This window comes from Aegilops tauschii, chromosome 1, assembly GCF_002575655.3.
Source record: "Aegilops tauschii subsp. strangulata cultivar AL8/78 chromosome 1, Aet v6.0, whole genome shotgun sequence".
NCBI classification, from domain to species: domain Eukaryota; kingdom Viridiplantae; phylum Streptophyta; class Magnoliopsida; order Poales; family Poaceae; genus Aegilops; species Aegilops tauschii.
This window is the reverse complement of record NC_053035.3, coordinates 208538095-208560608: the sequence shown is the minus strand read 5'-3', so window position 1 is coordinate 208560608 and position 22514 is coordinate 208538095. Positions and strand designations below refer to the sequence as shown.

Here is a 22514-nt window from a genome sequence, read left to right as displayed (position 1 = left end):
AGATTATAAAATTATATTTCTACCATCCATATTACACTTGTATCACCATTTCTTCGCCGAACTAGTGCACCTATACAACTTACCATTGTATTGGGTGTGTTGGGGACACAAGAGACTCTTTGTTATTCGGTTGCATGGTTGTTTGAGAGAGTCCATCTTCATCCTACGCCTCCCACGGATTGATAAACCTTAGGTTATCTACTTGAGGAAAATTTGCTACTGTCCTACAAAACTCTGCGCTTGGAGGCCCAACACGAGTCTACAAGAAGAAGGTTGCGTAGTAGACATCAGTACTAGAGCGGAACTACTGCCTGTTGCTCTCGGCGGTACTACCACGGTACTACCGCCTGTTGCTCTCGGTGGTACTGCCGCTTCCAGCCACGGTACTACCATTGGCTCCATCCAATGCCACTTCCAGGACAACAAAGTATCCTCCAAAGATGCGGGAAAGAGCTGAGGGTGCAAAGGAGATGTGTACGTGTTGATTCCGCCCAAACCTTTCCGATACGGACCCCCTCTTGATAGTACGGTACATCCTACGACTCAAGTCCACCAAAAAGTAAATGAAGGAGAACACCGTCTTCACTTCTAAGCACCGAGGGGTAGAAATCATCTCGTGCCAAATCGAAGGAATATCTGAAAGCTCAATGCACACAATTAGTCCACAAAGCATTGTCATCAATCACCAAAACCACGGAGAGAGAAGTATGCCCTAACAAAGTGAACATGGACGGAGCATTTCATGCTCAAACAAATAGCGGTGGCTAGGGTATTGTCATCCGGCATCACAAGGGAGTTGCCCATGTGTGTGGAGCAGAAAGGCTTGAGAATCTAATAAATCCACTTCATACTGAAATATTGGCTTCTACTCATGGTGCCCAGCTAGTTGCATCCAGAGAAATCACTGCTATCTTCTTCGAAACTGGCTCCATGTTACTAAAACAAGGGCAAAAGGAACAAGATCAATCAGTTGTCGGCATGACACCAGCGAAATTAAAAATGTTCATGAACCAAAACTTCAATCAGTTCAGTTTCAACTTTGCAAGTAGGAACTGTAATAGAGCAACTCATGTATGGGCAGGTATGAGATGTTACATGATTTTGTATGAAGTTTTAAAGGCAGATAATATAATCCCTGATGTAGAAGCTTTACCGACGAGCGAGTCCACATAATAATGCAATCGGATGCATTTGGTTCAAAAAAGGAGTTATTTCGATGTGCATTAATTAGGGCATATCTAGACGCGTCCTAAAAAGCTAGCCATACCTATTTCTTAAACTAAAGGATACCCCACACATTACTGGGTAATCGATTGCAATGTTTATTGAGCGATTGCATGAAACATGAATAGTTAAATTTATAATATATGTACCAAAACTAAAAATACATAGTACATATTGTATTTGATTATTGTGTAGTTGAAAAGATTATTGAATATAAGTGGCAAACTAATATATTTTTTCATGCATGCTGAGTGAAACTTTAATGAGATGACATGTGTGGTGAGGTATGAAGTGTGCATAGGATAAACTAATAATGAAAAACTTTTTTCCATTATTGTGATGGATATGTGATGGTGTGACATGTGTGCATATTAAAATAATAAAGAAGGTTCTTCTGCAGGATGCTGCTTTGATCTGCAAGCAGCATGCTGGTCCCTAGGGGCATCACTTCACGGTGGAGCATTGGCCATGGTAAAACCGCTAAAACGAAGAAAAGGGAAAAGAAGTCTAATTGGGGCCCTAAAACTAGTCACAGCAGCCGTCGCCGTGGACCCTCGGATCCGCAGGGCGCAGCCTTTCTCCCGTTTCACGCCGGAAGCAGAGCACCACCCAACACCGCATCATGTCGGGCGCGGCGGCGGCGGTGGCGCGAGTGCTGCCGAAGGCAGTGACCTTCGTGACGGGCAACGCCAAGAAGCTGGAGGAAGTCCGCGCGATTCTCGGCTCCTCCATCCCCTTCCAGTCCCTCAAACTCGACCGTAAGCTGAAGCTGGCTCCTCCTCTTTCTTCCACCACCTCTACCTCTCCTCCATTCACAGCAGTGAAAGGTTTAGTGCTAGACTAAGGATGCCTAGGACTTGCTGGTTGATGGGAGTGGCGTGGCTGCGTAACCGTGGCTTCTTATGGTGCCCGAACCCTAGGATAACACCAATCTGTAGGTACTCCTATTTGACTTTGTTATCTGGAGCATAAAAAATTGCTTTGTAGTTAGCTCACAACAAACATATAACGGGGGATTGGTTGTAGCTGAAAATTGTGGATTAGGAATAGTTGCTTCACAGCTTCGATTACTGTCTCCTACTGTTTTAGCTTAATCGAATCATCCGTTTCCACTGATAATGATAAAACCATGTGTTTTCCATGTTTAATATTCACCCCAAAAATCTTGGGTGTCTTATAACCCAAATTTAGGACAGATGATGACATGTGCCCTTGCTGTTCCGCTTATTATTCCTTCTTTAAATGGTTTCGATGTGCATCGATAATGTTTAGGGAATAGCACGCTGACTTTCTATGCCAAAATTATTTGACAGTTTGGGGTATGTTTGGAGGGAACAGGTGGGAATGCAATAGGAGTTTCCAGTTAAATACAGTCAGTGGACTTGTGATTCATGTGATTAGTTACTGTTGTCATGTGGTCTTCATATAGCCTGTAATTATTTATCTTTTGTATTCTGGTAGTAGTACTGGTTGGGAGGTAGGAAGTCCAGGATTTTAATAATTGTGAGGATATCGCATTTGCATTCTGGGATTCTAGTTAAGGGTATAAAATCCAGATGTTATGATTCATAGCAGTGACGAATCCTCTGATGGAATTGGAATCTGGAACCCATACACTTTAATTAGGAGTCTGATGCCCTACATGTCATAATTCAGCTGGAGATGGACCAAGTGTGCTCATTTTAAATAGGCAATAGTAATATATTCAATTTCAAAATATGGTTCTGATGGAAATCATGCAAGTTCCTATAAGTTTGTGATTTCAGTTTTGATGTCTCACCAATCACCTAACACCCCCCCCCCCCCCCCCCCCCCCCGCCCCCTCCTCTCAGAAAAAGAGAAGTAATAAGTCATAAAATGAGTAACACCGAAGAATTTCTTGTTGTTTTTGATTAATGGGTATTATTCTCTGTTGAATTTGGCAGTGCCCGAGTTGCAAGGTGAGCCAGAGGACATATCTAAAGAGAAGGCCCGAATGGCTGCATCTCAGGTACCTCTATCTTTCCTAATTCTAGAATAATTATGCAGAGAATTTTAATTTAAATTGTTTGAACACTTGTTAATGAATCTGCATTCCATACCTTGAATAGGTGAATGGTCCTGTACTTGTTGAGGACACCTGTCTATGTTTCAATGCGCTCAAAGGTTTGCCAGGTAACTAATTTGCATTATTCTTTCTTTTCAATTCCTAAATGAATTCAATGTGCTTAATATGACATAATTTGCTTTCCGCTGCAGGGCCCTATATGTAAGTCCTTCTCTTCTCCAGGCACTATAACACATTTTCGTATTACCAAAGTTACAGATAATAAACATCCTTCACCACTATAACTTATTGAGAAAATGCTTTCAGATATCCAGTCTAACTAACCTCTTGTTCCTTATCTGGATGTTTTGCACACATGAATGTACAGAAAATGGTTTCTAGAGAAGATTGGGCATGAAGGTAATATGGCTACTCAATTCTCGTTTTATTCTTTCTAATGTTTGACTTTGTGAACTCATGCATATTATTTCTGCAATTATAGGTTTGAACAATCTGCTAAAAGCTTATGAAGACAAATCAGCTTTTGCTATGTGCATCTTTTCCCTTGCTCTTGGACCAGAAGAGGAACCGATCACATTTGTTGGAAAAACAGCAGTAAGATGTTACTTGGAATTTTCGTCTGAAGTATTACGTATATGCTATACTAACACTGTACAATGAGAGTGAGCACATCTGTCAGTATGCCGCTGCAGTCGGCCTACATCCAGAATTGCATATCCCTCTACAACCTGGATACCTTGAACCTATATTTTCTGGTGTATTTTGCTTATAAGTGAGTTCAGAGTGCAGCTAAATTCTGTCGGCATCAGCATATTCGTATTTTTTAGGGGAACATATTAGTGTTGTTGGATACAATAAATAAATTTTCTAGTAAAGTGGTTTTTTACATTCGACGCAAAGAAGCACTGTTATCTTGTTAGATTGTCCGTCTTCATGTGTCCTCAATTCCTCATCATAGCACTTTGATCTGTTGTGGTGCGTTTATTTTGGCAAGGACAATAAAATCTGACGCCATGTTTTTAGTAAGAAAAATGAGAGTGGTTTGGCTTCTTGAACGTGATTGAGATTTCCTTCTCCATATGCAGGGGAAAATTGTACCTGCCAGAGGCCCTGCTGATTTTGGATGGGACCCTGTATTCCAACCAGATGGATTTGAACAAACGTGAGTTTCATAATGATTTCCAGTTCTTTCATGCATCCCTTGCGTTATGTACTGACAGGTGGGTATGTAATGTACAATACAGGTATGCTGAGATGCCCAAGTCTGAAAAGAATCAAATATCTCATAGGGGGAGAGCTCTTGCACTGGTGAAAGAACATTTTGCTTCTGCCAATTATGAAGTTCAGGGTGACGGATTGGCTTAAACTTCGTTTTCAAGCACCAAATGAACAAAATCTAATGGAATATGTGCAAAAGATTCATGTCTCTGTTATAGTTACAGAATCAAATATCTCATAGGGGGAGAGCTCTTGCACTGGTGAAAGAACATTTTGCTTCTGCCAATTATGAAGTTCAGGGTGACGGATTGGCTTAAACTTCGTTTTCAAGCACCAAATGAACAAAATCTAATGGAATATGTGCAAAAGATTCATGTCTCTGTTATAGTTACAGAATCTTCCAAGCTGTACTCATTTCTCCTGCAACTTTTGGTGACTGTTATGAGATTGTGGATGTATTCTAGATGAATTTTGGTGACTGTCATCATGTCTCTTTGCCTATGAAGCAGAGTGATGGACAAATTACTTGAATCAGTTTGCCAGTTGAACCTCAACACCATATGGCTAGCTTCTGTGCCATTCTTTCGCACCACAATCACACACACCGCTGGCTGCTTAGAAGCAGAAGGCCACCAAAGAATAAACAAATAATCGCAACTCATCATACATAATCTAACTGGATGCAAAAAACTGCAACCAACTTGTGCTACTGCTTAGGGCCTCCTAAGCTTAATGTTGACAGGCATCTCCTTGTAGGAGGTGACCTTCTCTGTGGCCCGCCGGAGCGGCCTCCCCAGCGACGACCTGCGTGGGAATTGCACTGACGAATCCAGCTCCCACGACGTCTCCTTCCTGTCATCTCCACTGCCGGCGGTGAGCTGAACATCCTCTATCTCGAACAAGTCTTCCCTGCGCCCACTCGGCTGCGGCGTTCTCATGGACTTGCTGCAGAAACAGTAAGAATCAGTGGCTGAACGGCGTTTCCTCCCAGATCGAACATTTGATGATTTTGACGAGGCTGTGGGTGTTACTTACCGTCTCTGTGCGCTCTCCCTCTCCTTGGACGCCGCCACCAGCTTCGTCGGCGCCACCGCAGGGCCCAGAGCTAGCAAAGAACATGCCAATCAGAATCAGTTAGCATGGCCACAGATGTGAAGAGATGTATGCACCAAATACTGGTAGGGATATCATGGTTACATCGAGATCTCAGCAGCCTCTTCCGGCTGGCGTTGCAGGTAGACTTCTTGGCACTGGCGGCGCGCGACGCATCCGAAGCGGGCTCCGCGTCTCCATCCTTGAGCTGTGCAGCTGCTGCAGCTCTGTCGGCAGCCAAGTGCCGTGCCGTCTCGTTCGCGCTCTTCTGTTGCTGGAGTCTGCTGCTCTTCAGCGCTTTCTTTGCCTCCTGTCATTAGGGGCATCGCGGTTCAGGGCACATGAACAGAAGCATCAAGCGGCATCATGAACATTTGCCATCAGATGATATGATATACCTCAAGTTCCGATGATTTTACTTTGAGGGCAGCTCTGGAGCACGTAAGCTCATGTTGTAGCGATTTCAGCTTCAGAAAGATAAGAAGAAAAACATCGGCTGATCAGATCTGAGAATGTCATGATCAAATTTTTCTCCAGAAAATGTGAGCACATGTTGTCAAGATTGACCAAAGAAGCACCAACTTACCCTATTTTTGCCAAGATTTAGCTCCTGCGAAGCAAACATTTCGAGACAGAGATTAGCCTCGTGATGAACACGATCAAGTCCACGGTTATAAAACGGGGACAATGGAGTTTCTTGCAGATAGTTTGGGGATAACTTACTGCTAACATCTGAGAATTAGCCTGCGCAAGCTGCCAGTTTGCCAGCCGCAGATTCTGCAGCTCAGCCCCGCTCAACTCTATGAACTTGCTGCACGCACCAAATCAAACCAAATAGAGTCAACACCAGAACACTCGCACATCAAGAAGCCCTATCCATCCTAGACAAAAGAGAACAATCGATGCAGGCAAATACTCACTCTCTCTCCTCCAGGAGCTTCACAAGATCCGAGTTCTCCTGAAATTACAGACACGGGGATTCGAGAAAAAAAGAGCAGCGTTAGCGACCACGACCCATCATACTGATAATAACCAAGAAAAAAGAAAGAGACAGCGGACAAATCTTGCCTTGACCAACCGCGCGATTCCATCCACGCCGTCCGCGCACCTCGACCCGTCCTGCTGCTCCTCATCGGCCGCCGCCAGCGGCCGCCTCAGGTTGGTGATATCGCAGAGTGTTTTCCTCCTCGCCGAGGTGGCGCTGGCGGCGCCGAGCTTCCGCATGGCGGCCATGGCGGCCGCGTTCCTGGTCTGCGGCACCGCCGCTTGAGCCGGGTTGACCTGCTGTGGCGCGAGAACGGCGGTCTCCATGGGATTTCGGTCACGGGACGGCCAAAGGGTGGGTCGCCAAGAAGGGAAGGAGAGAGATTGGGGAGCCGGAAGCTTGGGGAGAGAGGGGATTTGGTCGGTCGATGGATCGGAGATCGGAAGAAAGGGAAAGGGGCAACGGCTAGTAGGGAGGCAACGGGTATATGAGGGGGCCGGCGTAACGTTCGAATCGGAGGGTTTGGGTCAGGGGAGTGGACGGAAGGATTGAGCCACGGAGGGAAGATCTACGGCTGTCGAATCAAGTGGGTATACTTGGGTAGAGACAACGGATTTGGGTTTCACAATGGCAGTACGAGCCATGTTGGACGCTCCACCCCGCTATGAAATTTTGTTTAGGCCATCTTCGACGCTCCGGGACACTGTATTTGTCTGCGAACATGCTCATGGATAGGGACAGTGATACAGAATGATCATCCAACCGTGTCTGCAATATTTCAAACCGGGTTTGAACAAACCAGATGATTCTCAATCAAACACGATGAAATTCACTTAAGTTCAGACATAATAAAAGGGACGGTATTTCATCCGTTTAAGTATTTTTTTAATTAAACTAGCTTGTAGCGGACGGTAACCTGGTACGTCATTCCAAGCTGGCCGACGACACATCCGTCATCGTCCTGTTGTTGTCGGAGTAGTCCTTCCACACGCGTAAGGATGCTGCCGCAGCATCCCTGCTTAACATTTGGAATATGGGGCTTGTGTAAAAGGTCACAAACCTATTCCAAATCAGACAAGTGCTACTTTGTAAGTTATCCCAAGTCATTGGGTATTCCCCCACCACTATACCGAGACTAAGGATTTTTGCCACAAAACGGTATGCTTTTAAATAGAATAGTTCTTGCAAAAGGGTAAGTGGGAGGACAGTGCAACTCGACGAGATAACAAGTATCTTCGTCATCAGGTCAAAGGAAAGGAACCTTGGAAGTAATTCCAGAGTTTCCTACTGCGACTGATACGGAAGCCTCTACATTAGATGTATGGACTTCGGTCGAACTTGTAGCTGAACAACGTAGGTAAAGCTCGTGCAAACCTCTCAGGTGCGCAAACGAGATATTGTTGTTAGACAACAGTATACCTATGATACACAAGGAAGCGTTCAGGGGCCCTGACTCCGGAATTGGCTGAATGCCAATATAATCCGAGATAGTTTCCATAAATGATTCAAGATTTAAATCTTGATAAACCCTCCGAAAGACTTGGAGTCTAACAGATTGTAATGGGACTATAAACTGATATGGATAAAAATGTTTTATCCATTAAGCTCGACTTGTTGCAATAACAAGTTCAACGAGTTGACTACAATGAGATTGTCTAACCGTAGCAATGCTTAAAGTCGGTTCGGGTTAAACTAGCAATTAATACATATTTCAAACATGAGATATGCAACATGGATGAGAAAATAATTTCCATGAAATGGAAATACAACCTAGGACTTGTATGTGATACAATCCAAAGTATTTTGTCAGTCCAGAGTATGCTAATAAGTATGCAAACTTCAGAGTTCCAGCAATGGACAGAAGAGAGTAAAATGGACTTGGAATCTTCGTTTTTGATGGAATGGTCAAAGGGGTTTGACTTCATCAATGAGTAACGAAGATGCTTGTGGTTTCAAGAAAGTAAGTGGGAGCATAATAATATTTCTCAAAACCTTGTGTGCTTGACACATTGTTAATTGGAAATAAATTTCTTGACACGAATTAGGACTTCATTTGAAAATAGTTTTCCGATGAAACGCTTCGGCTAAATAGCCTTGATATTAGGCATAATGATCTATGGAGATAGATTTACCTAATGGGGCTGAGCAAAAATACATATTGACAAGATGCTAAAACCGTTTAGCACTAAGAACGACAAGGAGTGATTCTTGCCAAAGTCACATGGAAAGAGTTCTTGCAAGAATCAGTGTCCCAAAACACCGATGAGCAAAATACATGATGAAGATTCCACACACTCATGTGTTTGGATTAATCATGTATTCCATGGTATGTAAAACAACCAGATATGTCCAATACTCCCAAGCTGTTGCGAGTATAGATACCAAAGTGATCAAAAGTACTGATCATGGGACAATAGTGAAAAAGGGTCATTGAGTACTAAAGTAGCACTTATGACATGTTTCCTCGCAAGTGGAGATCATGAAGAGTTCGTTGTAAAAGGTTACGTCGATACAGTCTTCATCTTTTCTCCATGCGATTTTCGATTTAAATTTAGGGTTTTGTGTATCACACAATATGGTGGCACAGTTAGTTGGAAATTGTTCCAAACAAGTTACTGTGGCGAATTCTATAACAAAGGTGAAGTATCTTGCCACTTTAGAAGCGACAAAGAGAAAGATGTTGAATCATATAGTTCATTCATGAACTTAGTATGGTTCCAAGAAGGCTTTGGTCAATGGGACACTATTGCAGATAGTTGCTCCATAGCTCAGTCTGAGGAATCAGGTTTCGACCAATGATTCACATATATACAGAGCCAAGTCCGCACAAAATATGAATTTTGTGAAACCGTGAAAACGCGAGGATATGCAGAGATACACACGGAGCTGAAGTTGCCAGATCCGATGGACATCAGGCTATACCACATGCGAAGCATTTTTTACACCAGTATGCCATAGGTGTAAAGTGCATTAGCATTAACTAGATTATTGACTCTAGTGCAAGTGGGAGTCTGTAGGAGATATGCGCTAGAGGCAATAATAAATGATATTATTTATCTCCAAGTTTATAATTATGTTTATGTTCCATGCTATAACTGCAATGGTTCTCGAGTCTGCAATAACACGAGACTCGGAGGAAGACTCATATGCACGTGTGGAATAATAAACGGTAAGAAGTATTCTTAGTCTGGCCTCTAAGACTAGCTCAAGTGTTGCATGATGGTTTTGTTTTCCTGATCATGGGCATGTCAATGCCAGCTATTTTGAGGGCACAATGTTAAGAGAACATTTGTGTTGAATCGACCCGGATTGATGTTATGCTATGAGATTCATTCGTCACAAGTTAATGGTACATAACACAGAGATGGTTAACGTTTGCATGATTCCTTAGACCATGAGAGTATCGAGTTTCTTCATGCTTGCTTCATGAACTTTGGGGTTTGTTAAACGTCATCCGTAAATGGGTGGCTATTATGGCGGCTTACGGGTTCATGGAAAAGTATGTCAAGTATATTGATAGCTCAAGATTGGGATTTGCTCCTCCGATGATGGAGAGATATTCTCGGGCCCTCTCGGTGTTACGGTATCCATCATCATCTGGCCAGACACAGTGTGATTTGATCACAGGGATGCCGGAACACGGAAACGAGAAAAGAGAACAAAACCAGTAACGAGGTAACTAGCATAGTGGACAAGTTGTTGATCCACGGGGATGCAAGTAAATCTCACCTCGGGTCTTTGTAACATATCGCGAAGCAACAGGAATAGCACACGGCAACTGGAGGTTCACTCGAATATTCATTCGTGTGGGTATAGGGGTCAATATGGGTGTCCACGGCTCCGATGTTCATCATTGATCGGAAAGTGTTCCGGTCATGTCTATGCTTCACCGAACCTATAGGGTCACACGCTTAAGGGTCATCTATCTGTTGAATACTAGACAGGGAGTCTGAGAGAAATTTGCCGAAAAAGTTTCGGAGACAATGGAAGAGTTCTGGAGAGAGAATAGCGAAATAGTTTCGTAACACCGAAAAGTTGTTTCGGGATATACCATTAAGTCAAATTGGTTTCGGGACACGCCTGATAATTCTTGGAGGGTGCCAGAATTATTCTGGAAACTTCTGGGAATTTTTGGGGATAAAAACCGAAAATGTTTCGGAGCTGCCGGTACCGCTTTGGTTGTTTTTCGCAGATGAAATTCACTAATTTGAAATTGTTTCAGAACGAATCCAAAATCATTTTAGTGGGTACTGGAATTATTCTAAGACCCACAGAAATATTTTTGGATTTAATGGACGCGAAAAATTGTCTTCATGAATAGTGAAAACGCATTCTTGTTTGCTTTTCGCAGATGAAAATCACTAAACCAAAATTGTTTCGGAACGCGTGGAAAATTATTTTAGTGGGTACTGGAAATGTTCTGAGCCCACATAAATATTTTCAGTTCGAACGGATGCTGAAAAATGTCGTCATGAATAGTGAAAGTGCTTTTTGCTTGGCTTCTTGGAGAAGCCACCTTGAGGGCCTTAAGAAGCCACCCTTGGGCTTGGCCTATAAATAGGGGTGGAGGGGCTGCCTAAAGACACACTCTTTCTCACATACAAGTGCCATGCATGATCTGGCTTCTCTCTCCCTCCCAACGAAATAGTTTCGTAGAGCCGAAAGACTGTCTGGGTTCCGGTGGGAACTAGTTCTGGACGGCAAAGCCCTGCCGGATAGATGACACCGTATGTGTGCAACCCCGTAGAGAGGTCGTAGTTTCGATCCTTTTGCCCGAGGGGCTGTTTTGAGAGTGCCTCCCGAAGGGCTGTCCAAGTGACGGTCTGAGTTCTATGAGTCCTCCCGAAGGGCTGTCCGAGTAACCGTCCGAGTTTTGAGGGTCCTCCCGAAGGGCTGTCCGTGACACAGTCCGAGGGACTGTCCGACCGCCTCCCGGAGGGCTATCCGTGGGGCGGATGAGGGTATACATCCTCGCGGTTGGGAGGTTGTAAATCCTAGCTGCGGGGATCTGCACCGCCGTTCGTCATCGACTCTACTTCCGCTGCGCTACGAGTCGGTAACGAAAAAGATCAAACCATGTATGCAGTCTCCATAGTGGTCCTGGGCTGGTGCGTAGGTCAGAAATTTTTTGTTTTCTGCTGCGTTACCCAACAGTGGCATCAAGAGCCGTGCTATGCGTAGATGCAGGTTACGATCTAGATTACATGGAGATGTATGGGTATTGCATAATATAATTTTGGAGTAGATGAGATCTATTGCTGAAAATTATTTATGCGGGTGACAGATGAAATCTGTTACCTGACGTTCTTGTTGCTTCCCTAGAATTTGCGTTTGCTCAATCTCGAGACAGCATGGTGGAATTTGACAAAGTTCTGGCAATTCATGATCCTGATTGATCATGGAAGTGCTATCAGTTCTTTGGGTTCTGCCGTAGTCAAAAGAAAGATGAAATTCGCAGATGAAAGGGCATTGCAAATATGATCTGCACGGGGGTGATGTGTATGATGAAGTTTAGTATGGGTCTCGAGATTTAATTATCTCGTGTTTCATACACCCCGAGATGTTAATCTAGGAACTTGAATAATCATACTTGATGATAAAACGTTGGTAACTGCGGTTTAAGTCAAACCTTAGAAGCCACGAAAAACAAGTTTTTGCATGAACCGATTAGAAACGTCTAACTTGGTTTTGCAGGAGGGTTTGCATGTGCATGTGATGTGGTATAGCAATGCTCATATTCAATTTGATTATGTATGAGATGACTATATGATGTAATTAACATGACTTGCGTGTCATGATTTGGCATGATGGCTGGAGCCATATGATTGCAGTTTAATGACCTGAGTGTCAACCTTAAGTAATGCATTTATTTTATCCGCTATGGAGATAGCGATATTATATGGTGCATTGACAAGGTGGTGGCAATCTTCGCGAAGGTGAACACCGACGCGAATGCCGAAGACGAAGAAATACTTGACTTCTCCGTCAGAAGAGGCTATACCATATCATGCTATTATCAATTGCCTGAGATGTTTATCCCTCTTAATGCACCTTCTTGATTGCGCGGTAGTCGCTTTTATTAGGGTGATCTCTCAAAGAAAAAATATCAAGTAGTTAGTGTTCTCCCAAGTGTAGCACCGTCACGGCACCTAACTTTTTGGGGTATCGCAGGATCTCCCTGGGTACGAATGATTAGGGAAGTGTGAGGCGGGTGAGTTAAGACCTCGCAGCAAGATCACTTGGTTGTCTTGACGTTCTGGAAGGATCTCCCTGAGCTCGGAACACGCCCATCGAAAGATGAACAAGAGTCACATAGAGATGTGGTCAGCAAGTTTGCGTACCGATTGAATTTCGCGCCATCAGTGTTCATCTCGTTCAATGGCGTTGAATGGATATGCGGGTCTTGTGTCACTCATAATCAATTTTGAGAGATATTGATTTGAGTGGGAACGCACTGTTGAATTAACATGTTTAATTCTCAGTGCAATTAATTATGAACACTGTCTAAGTGTTTCTTGCAAAATAGTTGTAGAATAATGGCTCGCGTTTCCACCTTCCCTGATAAAATTGAATAGCTGTTAAATATCTGGTTAAAACTTTACGATTGGTAACGTAATGTGAGGATTGTCCTCAAGAGTGCCGAGAAGGACTTTGTCCTGTCGCATGCTTTCGGTATCCTCCCACAAATGCTATGGATGATGTGACTCTCGTCCTTCGATCCAAAAGCTAGAATTCCGTTACGGTCAAGTGCAATATGTTTTCTTCCATGAAACCCGAACTTCGAAAGTTTTGGGATAGTTATGTGATATTCATGGAACTGAAAATTAATTTTCAGATACAAACAAAGGCTGAAAGATATGAAATATCCAAAGCAATGTTTGTTTGCAAATTATTAGTAAAGTGTTTACTATGCATTAGACTGATAAGAGAGGGATCCAGAAGAACGCCTGTCATATGATGAAAGGTGAATAAAACAACAACTTAAATAGAAAGGAAGTGTCCAAAGGGTGTTAGTATGACTTACACGCCTAGGAAGTCCGGGGCTAACGCCACTCTTAAGTTGGGTGCTTCTTTTGCGAGTAGGAGAAATACTAAAAGTTAAACTGTTAGAAGTATAAAGGCAGAAAGAAAGATGACTGGAATATCCAGCTCATGTATGAATGTCATACAAGTTTTTGATGTATAGAAGGCTGGTCAAAGATATAGTTCTTGGGAATTATGGTTAAACATGGTAATCACTAATTCTTGCGTATTGTGAGTTAATCGCAAAGATACCCGCTTGATTGCATTCTATTGCGAATCAATGTAAGAGCTACTATGGCCTAAAAAGACTAGCCAGGAATGAGGTTTTAATACATGCTGGGAACATAGTAAAAGTTACTATACCTTCCATCGGTGTATTACCTATGTATTTTCTTTCATAATTCATTTTAGAGTTTCTCACACTCTAGCCCTTTGCATAAGGTATCTTGCAAGAAGGTTGTTCATAAGAGAACTTTTGATGTTCAGTATTATGTTAAACATAAGGGCCATACTTTCATTATGAATGAGATGTATGTTATGAATAATGATATTAATATATGACCTCTATGTTTACTTTCATAATTCATTTTAGAGTTTCTTACACTCTAGCCCATTGCACAATGTTTATTGCAAAAGGGTTATTCATAAAAAACAATTGTTGTTCAGTATTATGAATAACATGAAGGTCCATGCTTCCATCCAAGATGGGATGTATGTTATGAATATTGATGGTAAAATGATACATCCATAACACTGACGCTAAATGTCGCAAGACTATGAGAATACCACACATGTGTGGCACTGCATTTGGTCACATTGGAGAAACCCACATGGAAAAATCCCATTATGATGGATTTTGAAGTCGTTTGATTTTGAATCATCTGACACTTGCGACTTTTCTCCGAAAAGTGAAGTGACTGAAATACCGTTCACAGGCCATAAGGAACGAGCAACAAACTTATTGGTGATCATACATTTTGATGTGTGTAGTTCAATAAATGTTGTTGCAAGTAGTGGATTTATATATCTTCATAAATGACTCAAGTAGATATATGGATATTTGCTTGATGAGACGTAAGTCTGGATCTTTTGAAATCATTCGAAAGGTTTTCAAAAATGAAGTAGAAGTTATTGTAACAAGGAAATTATGTTTTTGCAATAAAGGAATATTTGAGTTACAAGTTTAGCGAATGTCTGATGAGTTGTGAAAAGAGTTTCATAACTTACAACTCCCGGAACACCACTATGAGTGGAATGTCTGTGAAGATGTAATCAAACAATTTATGACATGGTAAGATCAAAGATGCATAAATAAATTTGCCAATATCACTTTTAAAGAGTAATTCTTTAGAGAATCCGGCTTTTACACTGAAAAGAGCTCCATCAGGTCTGTTGAAATGACGGCATGGTATGGTACGCCCAACCATGTTATATCTTTTCTTAACATTTGGAATATGGGGCTTGTGTAAAAGGTTACAAACCTATTCCAAATCAGACTAGTGCTACTTTGTAAGTTATCCCAAGTCATTGGGTATTCCCCCACCACTATACCGAGGCAAAGGATTTTTGCCACAAAACGGTATGCTTTTAAATAGAATAGTTCTTGCAAAAGGGTAAGTGGGAGGACAGTGCAACTCGACGAGATAACAAGTATCTTCGTCATCAGGTCAAAGGAAAGGAACCTTGGAAGTAATTCCAGAGTTTCCTACTGCGACTGATACAGAAGCCTCTACATTAGATGCATGGACTTCGATCGAACTTGTAGCTGAACAACGTAGGCAAAGCTCGTGCAAACCTCTCAGGTGCGCAAACGAGATATTGTTGTTAGACAACAGTATACCTATGATACACAAGGAAGCGTTGATGGGCCCTGACTCCGGAATTGGCTAAATGCCAATATAATCCGAGATAGTTTCCATAAATGATTCAAGATTTAAATCTTGATAAACCCTCCGAAAGACTTGGAGTCTAACAGATTGTAATGGGACTATAAACTGATATGGATAAAAATGTTTTATCCATTAAGCTCAACTTGTTGCAATAACAAGTTCAAGGAGTTGACTACAATGAGATTGTCTCACCGTAGCAATGCTTAAAGTCGGTTCGGGTTAAACTAGCAATTAATACATATATCAAACATGAGATATGCAACATGGATGACAAAATAATTTCCATGAAATGGAAATACAACCTAGGACTTGTATGTGATACAATCCAGAGTATTTTGTCAGTCCATAGGATGCTAGTAAGTATGCAAACTTCAGAGTTCCAGCAATGGACAGAAGAGAGCAAAATGGAGTTGGAATCTTCGTTTTTGATGGTATGGTCAAAGGGGTTTGACTTCATCAATGAGTAACGAAGAAGCTTGTGGTTTCAAGAAAGTAAGTGGGAGCATAATAATATTTCTGAAAACCTTGTGTGCTTGACACATTGTTAATCGAAAATAAATTTCTTGACACGAATTAGGACTTTATTTAAAAATAGTTTTCCGATGAAGCGCTTGGGCTAAATAGCCTTGATATTAGGCATAATGATCTATGGAGATAGATTTACCTAACGAGGCTGAGCAAAAATACAAATTGACAAGATGCTAAAACCGTTTAGCACTAAGAACGACAAGGAGTGATTCTTGCCGAAGTCACATGGAAAGAGTTTTTGCAAGAATCAGTGTCCCAAAACACAGATGAGCAAAATACATGATGGAGATTCCACACACTCATGTGTTTGGATTAATCATTTATTCCATGGTATGTAAAACAACCAGATATGTCCAATACTCCCAAGCTGTTGCGAGTATAGATACCAAAGTGATCAAAAGTACTGATCATGGGACAATAGTGAAAAAGGGTCATTGAGTACTAAATTAGCACTTATGACATGTTTCCTCGCAAGTGGAGATCATGAGGAGTACATTGTAAAAGGTTACGTCGATACAGTCTTCATCTTTTCTCCATGCGATTTTAGATTTAAATTTAGGGTTTTGTGCATCACACAATATGGTGGCACAGTTAGTTGGAAATTGTTCCACACAAGTTACTGTGGCGAATTCTATAACAAAGGCGAAGTATGTTGCCGCTTTAGAAGCGACAAAGAGAAAGATGTTGAATCATATAGTTCATTCATGAACTTAGTATGGTTCCAAGAAGGCTTTGATCAATGGGACACTATTGCAGATAGTTGCTCCATAGCTCAGTCTGAGGAATCAGGTTTCGACCAATGATTCACATATATACAGAGCCAAGTCCGCACAAAATATGAATTTTGTGAAACCGTGAAAACGCGAGGATATGCAGAGATACACACGGAGCTGAAGTTGCCAGATCCGATGGACATCAGGCTATACCACATGCGAAGCATTTTTTACACCAGTATGCTATAGGTGTAAAGTGCATTAGCATTAACTAGATTATTGACTCTAGTGCAAGTGGGAGTCTGTAGGAGATATGCGCTAGAGGCAATAATAAATGATATTATTTATCTCCAAGTTTATAATTATGTTTATGTTCCATGCTATAACTGCAATGGTTCTCGAGTCTGCAATAACACGAGGCTCGGAGGAAGACTCATATGCACGTGTGGAATAATAAACGGTAAGAAGTATTCTTAGTCTGGCCTCTAAGATTAGCTCAAGTGTTGCATGATGGTTTTGTTTTCCTGATCATGGGCATGTCAATGCCAGCTATTTTGAGGGCACAATGTTAAGAGAACATTTGTGTTGAATCGACCCGGATTGATGTTATGCTATGAGATTCATTCGTCACAAGTTAATGGTACATAACACAGAGATGGTTAACGTTTGCATGATTCCTTAGACCATGAGAGTATCGAGTTTCTTCATGCTTGCTTCATGAACTTTGGGGTTTGTTAAACGTCATCCGTAAATGGGTGGCTATTACGGCGGCTTACGGGTTCATGGAAAAGTATGTCAAGTATATTGATAGCTCAAGATTGGGATTTGCTCTTCCGATGATGGAGAGATATTCTCGGGCCCTCTCGGTGTTACGAAATCCATCATCGTCTGGCCAGACACAGTGTGATTTGATCACAGGGATGCCGGAACACGGAAACGAGAAAAGAGAACAAAACCAGTAACGAGGTAACTAGCATAGTGGACAAGTTGTTGATCCACGGGGATGCAAGTAAATCTCACCTCGGGTCTTTGTAACATATCGCGAAGCAACAGGAATAGCACACGGCAACTGGAGGTTCACTCGAATATTCATTCGTGTGGGTATAGGGGTCAATATGGGTGTCCACGGCTCCGATGTTCATCATTGATCGGAAAGTGTTCCAGTCATGTCTATGCTTCACCGAACCTATAGGGTCACACGCTTAAGGGTCATCTATCTGCTGAATACTAGACAGGGAGTCTGAGAGAAATTTGCCGAAAAAGTTTCGGAGACAATGGAAGAGTTCCGGAGAGAGAATAGCGAAATAGTTTCGTAACACCGAAAAGTTGTTTCGGGATATACCATTAAGTCAAATTGGTTTCGGGACACGCCTGATAATTCTTGGAGGGTGCCAGAATTATTCTGGAAACTTCTGGGAATTTTTGGGGATAAAAACCGAAAATGTTTCGGAGCTGCCGGTACCGCTTTGGTTGTTTTTCGCAGATGAAATTCACTAATTTGAAATTGTTTTAGAACGAATCCAAAATCATTTTAGTGGGTACTGGAATTATTCTAAGACCCACAGAAATATTTTCGGATTTAATGGACGCGAAAAATTGTCTTCATGAAGAGTGAAAACGCATTCTTGTTTGCTTTTCGCAGATGAAAATCACTAAACCGAAATTGTTTCGGAACGCGTTGAAAATTATTTTAGTGGGTACTGGAAATGTTCTGAGCCCACATAAATATTTTCAGTTCGAACGGACGCTGAAAAATGTCGTCTTGAATAGTGAAAGTGCTTCTTGCTTGGCTTCTTGGAGAAGCTACCTTGAGGGCCTTTTGGTATTATCCCCTTGGCTTCTTGGAGAATCCACCCTTGGGCTTGGCCTATAAATAGGGGTGGAGGGGGCTGCCTAAAGACACACTCTTTCTCACATACAAGTGCCATGCATGATCTAGCTTCTCTCTCCCTCCCAGCGAAATAGTCTCGTAGAGCCGAAAGGCTATCTGGGTTCCGGTGGGAACTAGTTCTGGACGGTGAAGCCCTGTCGGATAGATGACACCGTATGTGTGCAAACCCGTAGAGAGGTCGTAGTTTCGATCCTTTTGCCCGAGGGGCTGTTTTGAGAGTGCCTCCCGAAGGGCTGTCCAAGTGACGGTCCGAGTTCTGTGAGTCCTCCCGAAGGGCTGTCCGAGTGACCGTCCGAGTTTTGAGGGTCCTCCCGAAGGGCTGTCCGTGACACAGTCTGAGGGACTGTTCGACCGCCTCCCAGAGGGCTGCCCGTGGGGCGGATGAGGGTATACATCCTTGCGGTTGGGAGGTTGTAAATCCTAGCTGCGGGGATCTGCACCGCCATTCGTCATCGACTCTACTTTCGCTGCGCTACGAGTCGGTAACGAAAAAGATCAAACCATGTATGCAGTCTCCATAGTGGTCCTGGGCTGGTGCGTAGGTCAGAATTTTTTTGTTTTCTGCTGCGTTACCCAACAGTAGGGATGAAGAATGCGAACGAGACAAGAGACAACTACATAAATTTTTTATGTTACACATACGATATGTTAATTCACAGTCTTTCCATTGATCCTCCAACAAATACATCGGGTTGCAAGGCACTTGCCTCAACCCATACCATACCGAAGTATTCACACATGGAGATCAGATCACATGAAGAGCACATCGAAGAACACATAGTGAAGGTAGATTGATTGATAATATGTCTTACAATGGATGTTGTGTGTGATACACGATGAAAAATATGACTAGATGGAGGAGAACAATGGTGAAGATGAAGGTGGTAGCTATGGAGATGGAAATGGTGGCGACAAGGGTTGATGGAAATGAAGATGATGATGACTAATTGTTATGTGCTTCCCACGACTTGTTCCATCATCATTATGGCCTTGACCCCTTTATAAAGTTTGTTTAGGTGGACGAGGAGTCTCGGTTTCCACGCCATGTGACCGATCATACGAGCGGTCGCGGTCGCATGGAACATCGTCTTTTGATCTGTTTCTCCAATTTACTCCTTTTCAAGTATTGGCTTGATTTCGTCCATAAATATTCCATTCCTATGGGAACAAAATAAAGAAGGATTTTTGGAATCCTGTGCATTTATTAGTCATTAGTGGCAATACCGGAGCAACTATCTCGGTTTTAATGAAATATATTGGTTTCAACTCAGATTAGAGTGTAAAAATAACACTCATTACTTGCCGATCTTGGCGAGCTCCCCATCAAGCCGGCGGTGGCCCCACACGACCATGTCCATGGTGGTCAGTGACCAATCACGAGCCCATGCTTCCGTGAGGTTGGGGTTCGCGCGGACCCATGCCGATGCCTTGTCGTATTTGGCAAACACTAAACGGCTTGCCGTGCTACCAACCTCACCGCCCTCTCCTCCGTGGTGGTGATGCTACGGAGCGACAAGGGCCTCCATTGTAGAGACCATCGAGGCAGTGGAGGAGGCACCTGCGCGCCTTCGCAATCGCCGACAGCACCTCCTCCTTCTCAGCTAGAGGTGTGTTTCTCCGGAAGAACGCCAGGAGATCCTCAATGAGATTCACTCTAGAGATTGTGATCACCATGCAAGTTCCTGGTCTCTAGTCGCAAAAGCTTTCAGGCATGGATTTTTCTGGCTTAGAGCCCACGCTGGCGTAGAGCAAATATTTCGCACATGTGATGGTTACCAGAGATATGCAAGACAAGACCATATGCCGACTCAGGCTCTCTGGATGATTCCAATCACTTGGCCATTTGCATTTGGAGGCTTGACATGGTGGGACCCTTGAAGTCATCGTCTTGCAAGAAGACCCACCTCTTGGTCGTTGTTGATAAGTTTACCAAGTGGGTAGAGGCAGAGCCTGTTAGCAGTTGCAACGCGGAGACAAAAGTGAAGTTCTTGAAAAAACATCATTTATCGCTTCGGATATCCTCAAAGCACTGGTACAGCGAGGTGTTATACAAACGGTTTTTAACCCTTGCCGCGACGGCGTTTCGAACCATCGCCAAGTGAGTGACTGTGATGGGGGTCCTTCCCACACGACCAAGAAACTGTCGGGGATAGGCCCTCCTGGCACACACGCTCGGCAAAATGAGGCCGGGTGCAATGGGCGAGCGATCAAATACGGTTATACATACAATTGTGCTAAAAAATACAATTATACAGGCCAAATCGTTTCCGGTCGTAAGTACATCCCACACAGTCAGTCCCGGCTAAACGTTTTCGTTCGTATGTACATTCCACACAGTCAATCCAAGGAATACGTTTCCGTTAGTATGTACATCCCACACAGTTAATCCAAGAAGTATGTTTCCGTTCATATATACATCCTACACAGTCACTCCAAGGAAAACGTTTCTGTTCGCAGGTACATCACACACAATTTTCCCCATTAAATCGTTTGTGATAGCGTTGCCATTCCACACGATATTAACAATTTTATCGTTTGCGTTATTGAATCCATCACACACGGTGTGTAGGAGAAATCGTGTGGCAAAGGCTGCCCATCACACACACTTTTGATGTGGTAAACATTTGTGCAAGGTGGCGTAACACAAACAGTTTTTAAAAGGATGTCGTGTGTGATTGTTCATTGATCCAACACGGTTTATTCCGAGAAACTGTGTGTGTTATAGGGTGGAAACCTAGATGGAGATCTTTCATGAATTGGAGGGGAAATCCCCAAGAACAAGAAGAACACAAAGGGGGAAAACAAGAGGGACACTCAAATTGACTTGATCCAATCACACATGTGCTAGATCCAATCACACAAAGAGAGATACAATGGTCCAAATCCAACACAAGAAGATACAAGAGGTAATTAGTTCATCCCAATCCTATGAGGAAAGAGGTCTTGATGATCCTATGATGGGGATCCTTCTCCAAGAGGAGGGCTTGATCTCTAATAGGAGCTTCTCCAAGAGGAGGTCTAGATCTCCAAGAGGAGGAAGATGAGCAAAGCTCTCTCTTTGTCTATCAAATACTTTGCTATCCTCTAAATGAGCTAGGGAAGGGGTATATATAGTCTAGGGACGAAATAGAGGGAGAGAGGGGGGATACAAGGGTAAAAACCCAAAGAGGCAGGCAGGCCCTCGGAGTGGTGCGGGCACCTGGGGTCAAACCGGTCGGGCACCCGGACCGGTCAGGGGCGTCGGTTGGAGGAGGACCGGGCACCCGGGGTTGCTCCAGGGGGAAGGCCGGGCACCCGGCGGTGAGGGGGCCGGGCACCCAGACCACCCAGGGAGGCCGCAGCTGGAGGGGCCGAGCACCCGGGGCCAAGTGGCTGGGCACCCGGGGGTGCGCCCAGGTGGGGGGGGGAGGCGGGCACCCAGGGCTCTATGGGTCGGGCACCCGGGGTGTCTAGGGGGTTTTCCCGCCCCACGTCCTTGTGCCCGGGCACCCGGGGTCCTCTTGTCCGGGCACCCGGGGTGTCCACAGCATCCGTCCCTTCGCGTCCTTCTTCCTTCTCTTCCTCCATGTGGACTTGGTGATCCCTCCATGCTTCCTCGCGATCATTTCCGAAGTACCTAAGAATGCATAACGTTTCTCTTTGAGGTAGAACCCAATTCATATGTGAATCCGAACGAAACTCGAAGAGGAAAGAATTGACGTCGTTCTCGATGGTGCGTGCACATGCTCTTGACATCGGTTCTCTCCGTGCTTGCGTTGGTGGCGTGACGTCCATGGGGATGGTCGAGGGATGCTCCGCATCATGTCCCCCCTGGGAGAGATCCGTCCATGGATCGTGATCTTCATCACCATGGGAAAGAGGTGGCGCCATCGTGTAGAAGTGGACAACCACCATGTTGAAGCTC

General features: G+C 43.5%; 2 protein-coding genes across 2 annotated transcripts; one reads left to right on the top strand and one right to left on the bottom strand.

The window, feature by feature from the left end:
• Positions 1-1630: 1630 nt before the first annotated feature.
• LOC109732883 (inosine triphosphate pyrophosphatase) lies at positions 1631-4931 on the top strand. The gene is made up of 8 exons (XM_020292084.4): positions 1631-1982; positions 3150-3214; positions 3315-3378; positions 3463-3472; positions 3639-3670; positions 3753-3865; positions 4357-4433; positions 4516-4931. The coding sequence occupies exons 1-8, from the start codon at positions 1847-1849 to the stop codon at positions 4634-4636; spliced, it is 618 nt and encodes a 205-aa protein (XP_020147673.1). The 5' UTR covers positions 1631-1846; the 3' UTR covers positions 4637-4931.
• A 69-nt stretch (positions 4932-5000) lies between these two features.
• LOC109732882 (uncharacterized) lies at positions 5001-7042 on the bottom strand. Its single transcript, XM_020292083.4, has 8 exons — positions 6650-7042; positions 6502-6539; positions 6305-6392; positions 6168-6191; positions 5980-6048; positions 5687-5891; positions 5525-5594; positions 5001-5434 (listed from the first exon to the last, which is right to left on the bottom strand). The coding sequence occupies exons 1-8, from the start codon at positions 6890-6892 to the stop codon at positions 5203-5205; spliced, it is 969 nt and encodes a 322-aa protein (XP_020147672.1). The 5' UTR covers positions 6893-7042; the 3' UTR covers positions 5001-5202.
• Between the last annotated feature and the right edge of the window lie 15472 nt (positions 7043-22514).

Bases quoted from the DNA above. Each gene is read 5' to 3' on its own strand.
- LOC109732883 (XM_020292084.4), top strand. From the start codon at position 1,847: ATGTCGGGCGCGGCGGCGGCGGTGGCGCGAGTGCTGCCGAAGGCAGTG. The intron at 1,983-3,149 runs GTAAGCTGAAGC...TGAATTTGGCAG, and splicing joins CCAGTCCCTCAAACTCGACC to TGCCCGAGTTGCAAGGTGAG. The intron at 4,434-4,515 runs GTGAGTTTCATA...TGTACAATACAG, and splicing joins CCAGATGGATTTGAACAAAC to GTATGCTGAGATGCCCAAGT.
- LOC109732882 (XM_020292083.4), bottom strand. From the start codon at position 6,892: ATGGAGACCGCCGTTCTCGCGCCACAGCAGGTCAACCCGGCTCAAGCG. The intron at 6,049-6,167 runs GTAAGTTGGTGC...ATCTTTCTGAAG, and splicing joins TAAATCTTGGCAAAAATAGG to CTGAAATCGCTACAACATGA. The intron at 5,892-5,979 runs GTATATCATATC...CCCTAATGACAG, and splicing joins TAAAATCATCGGAACTTGAG to GAGGCAAAGAAAGCGCTGAA.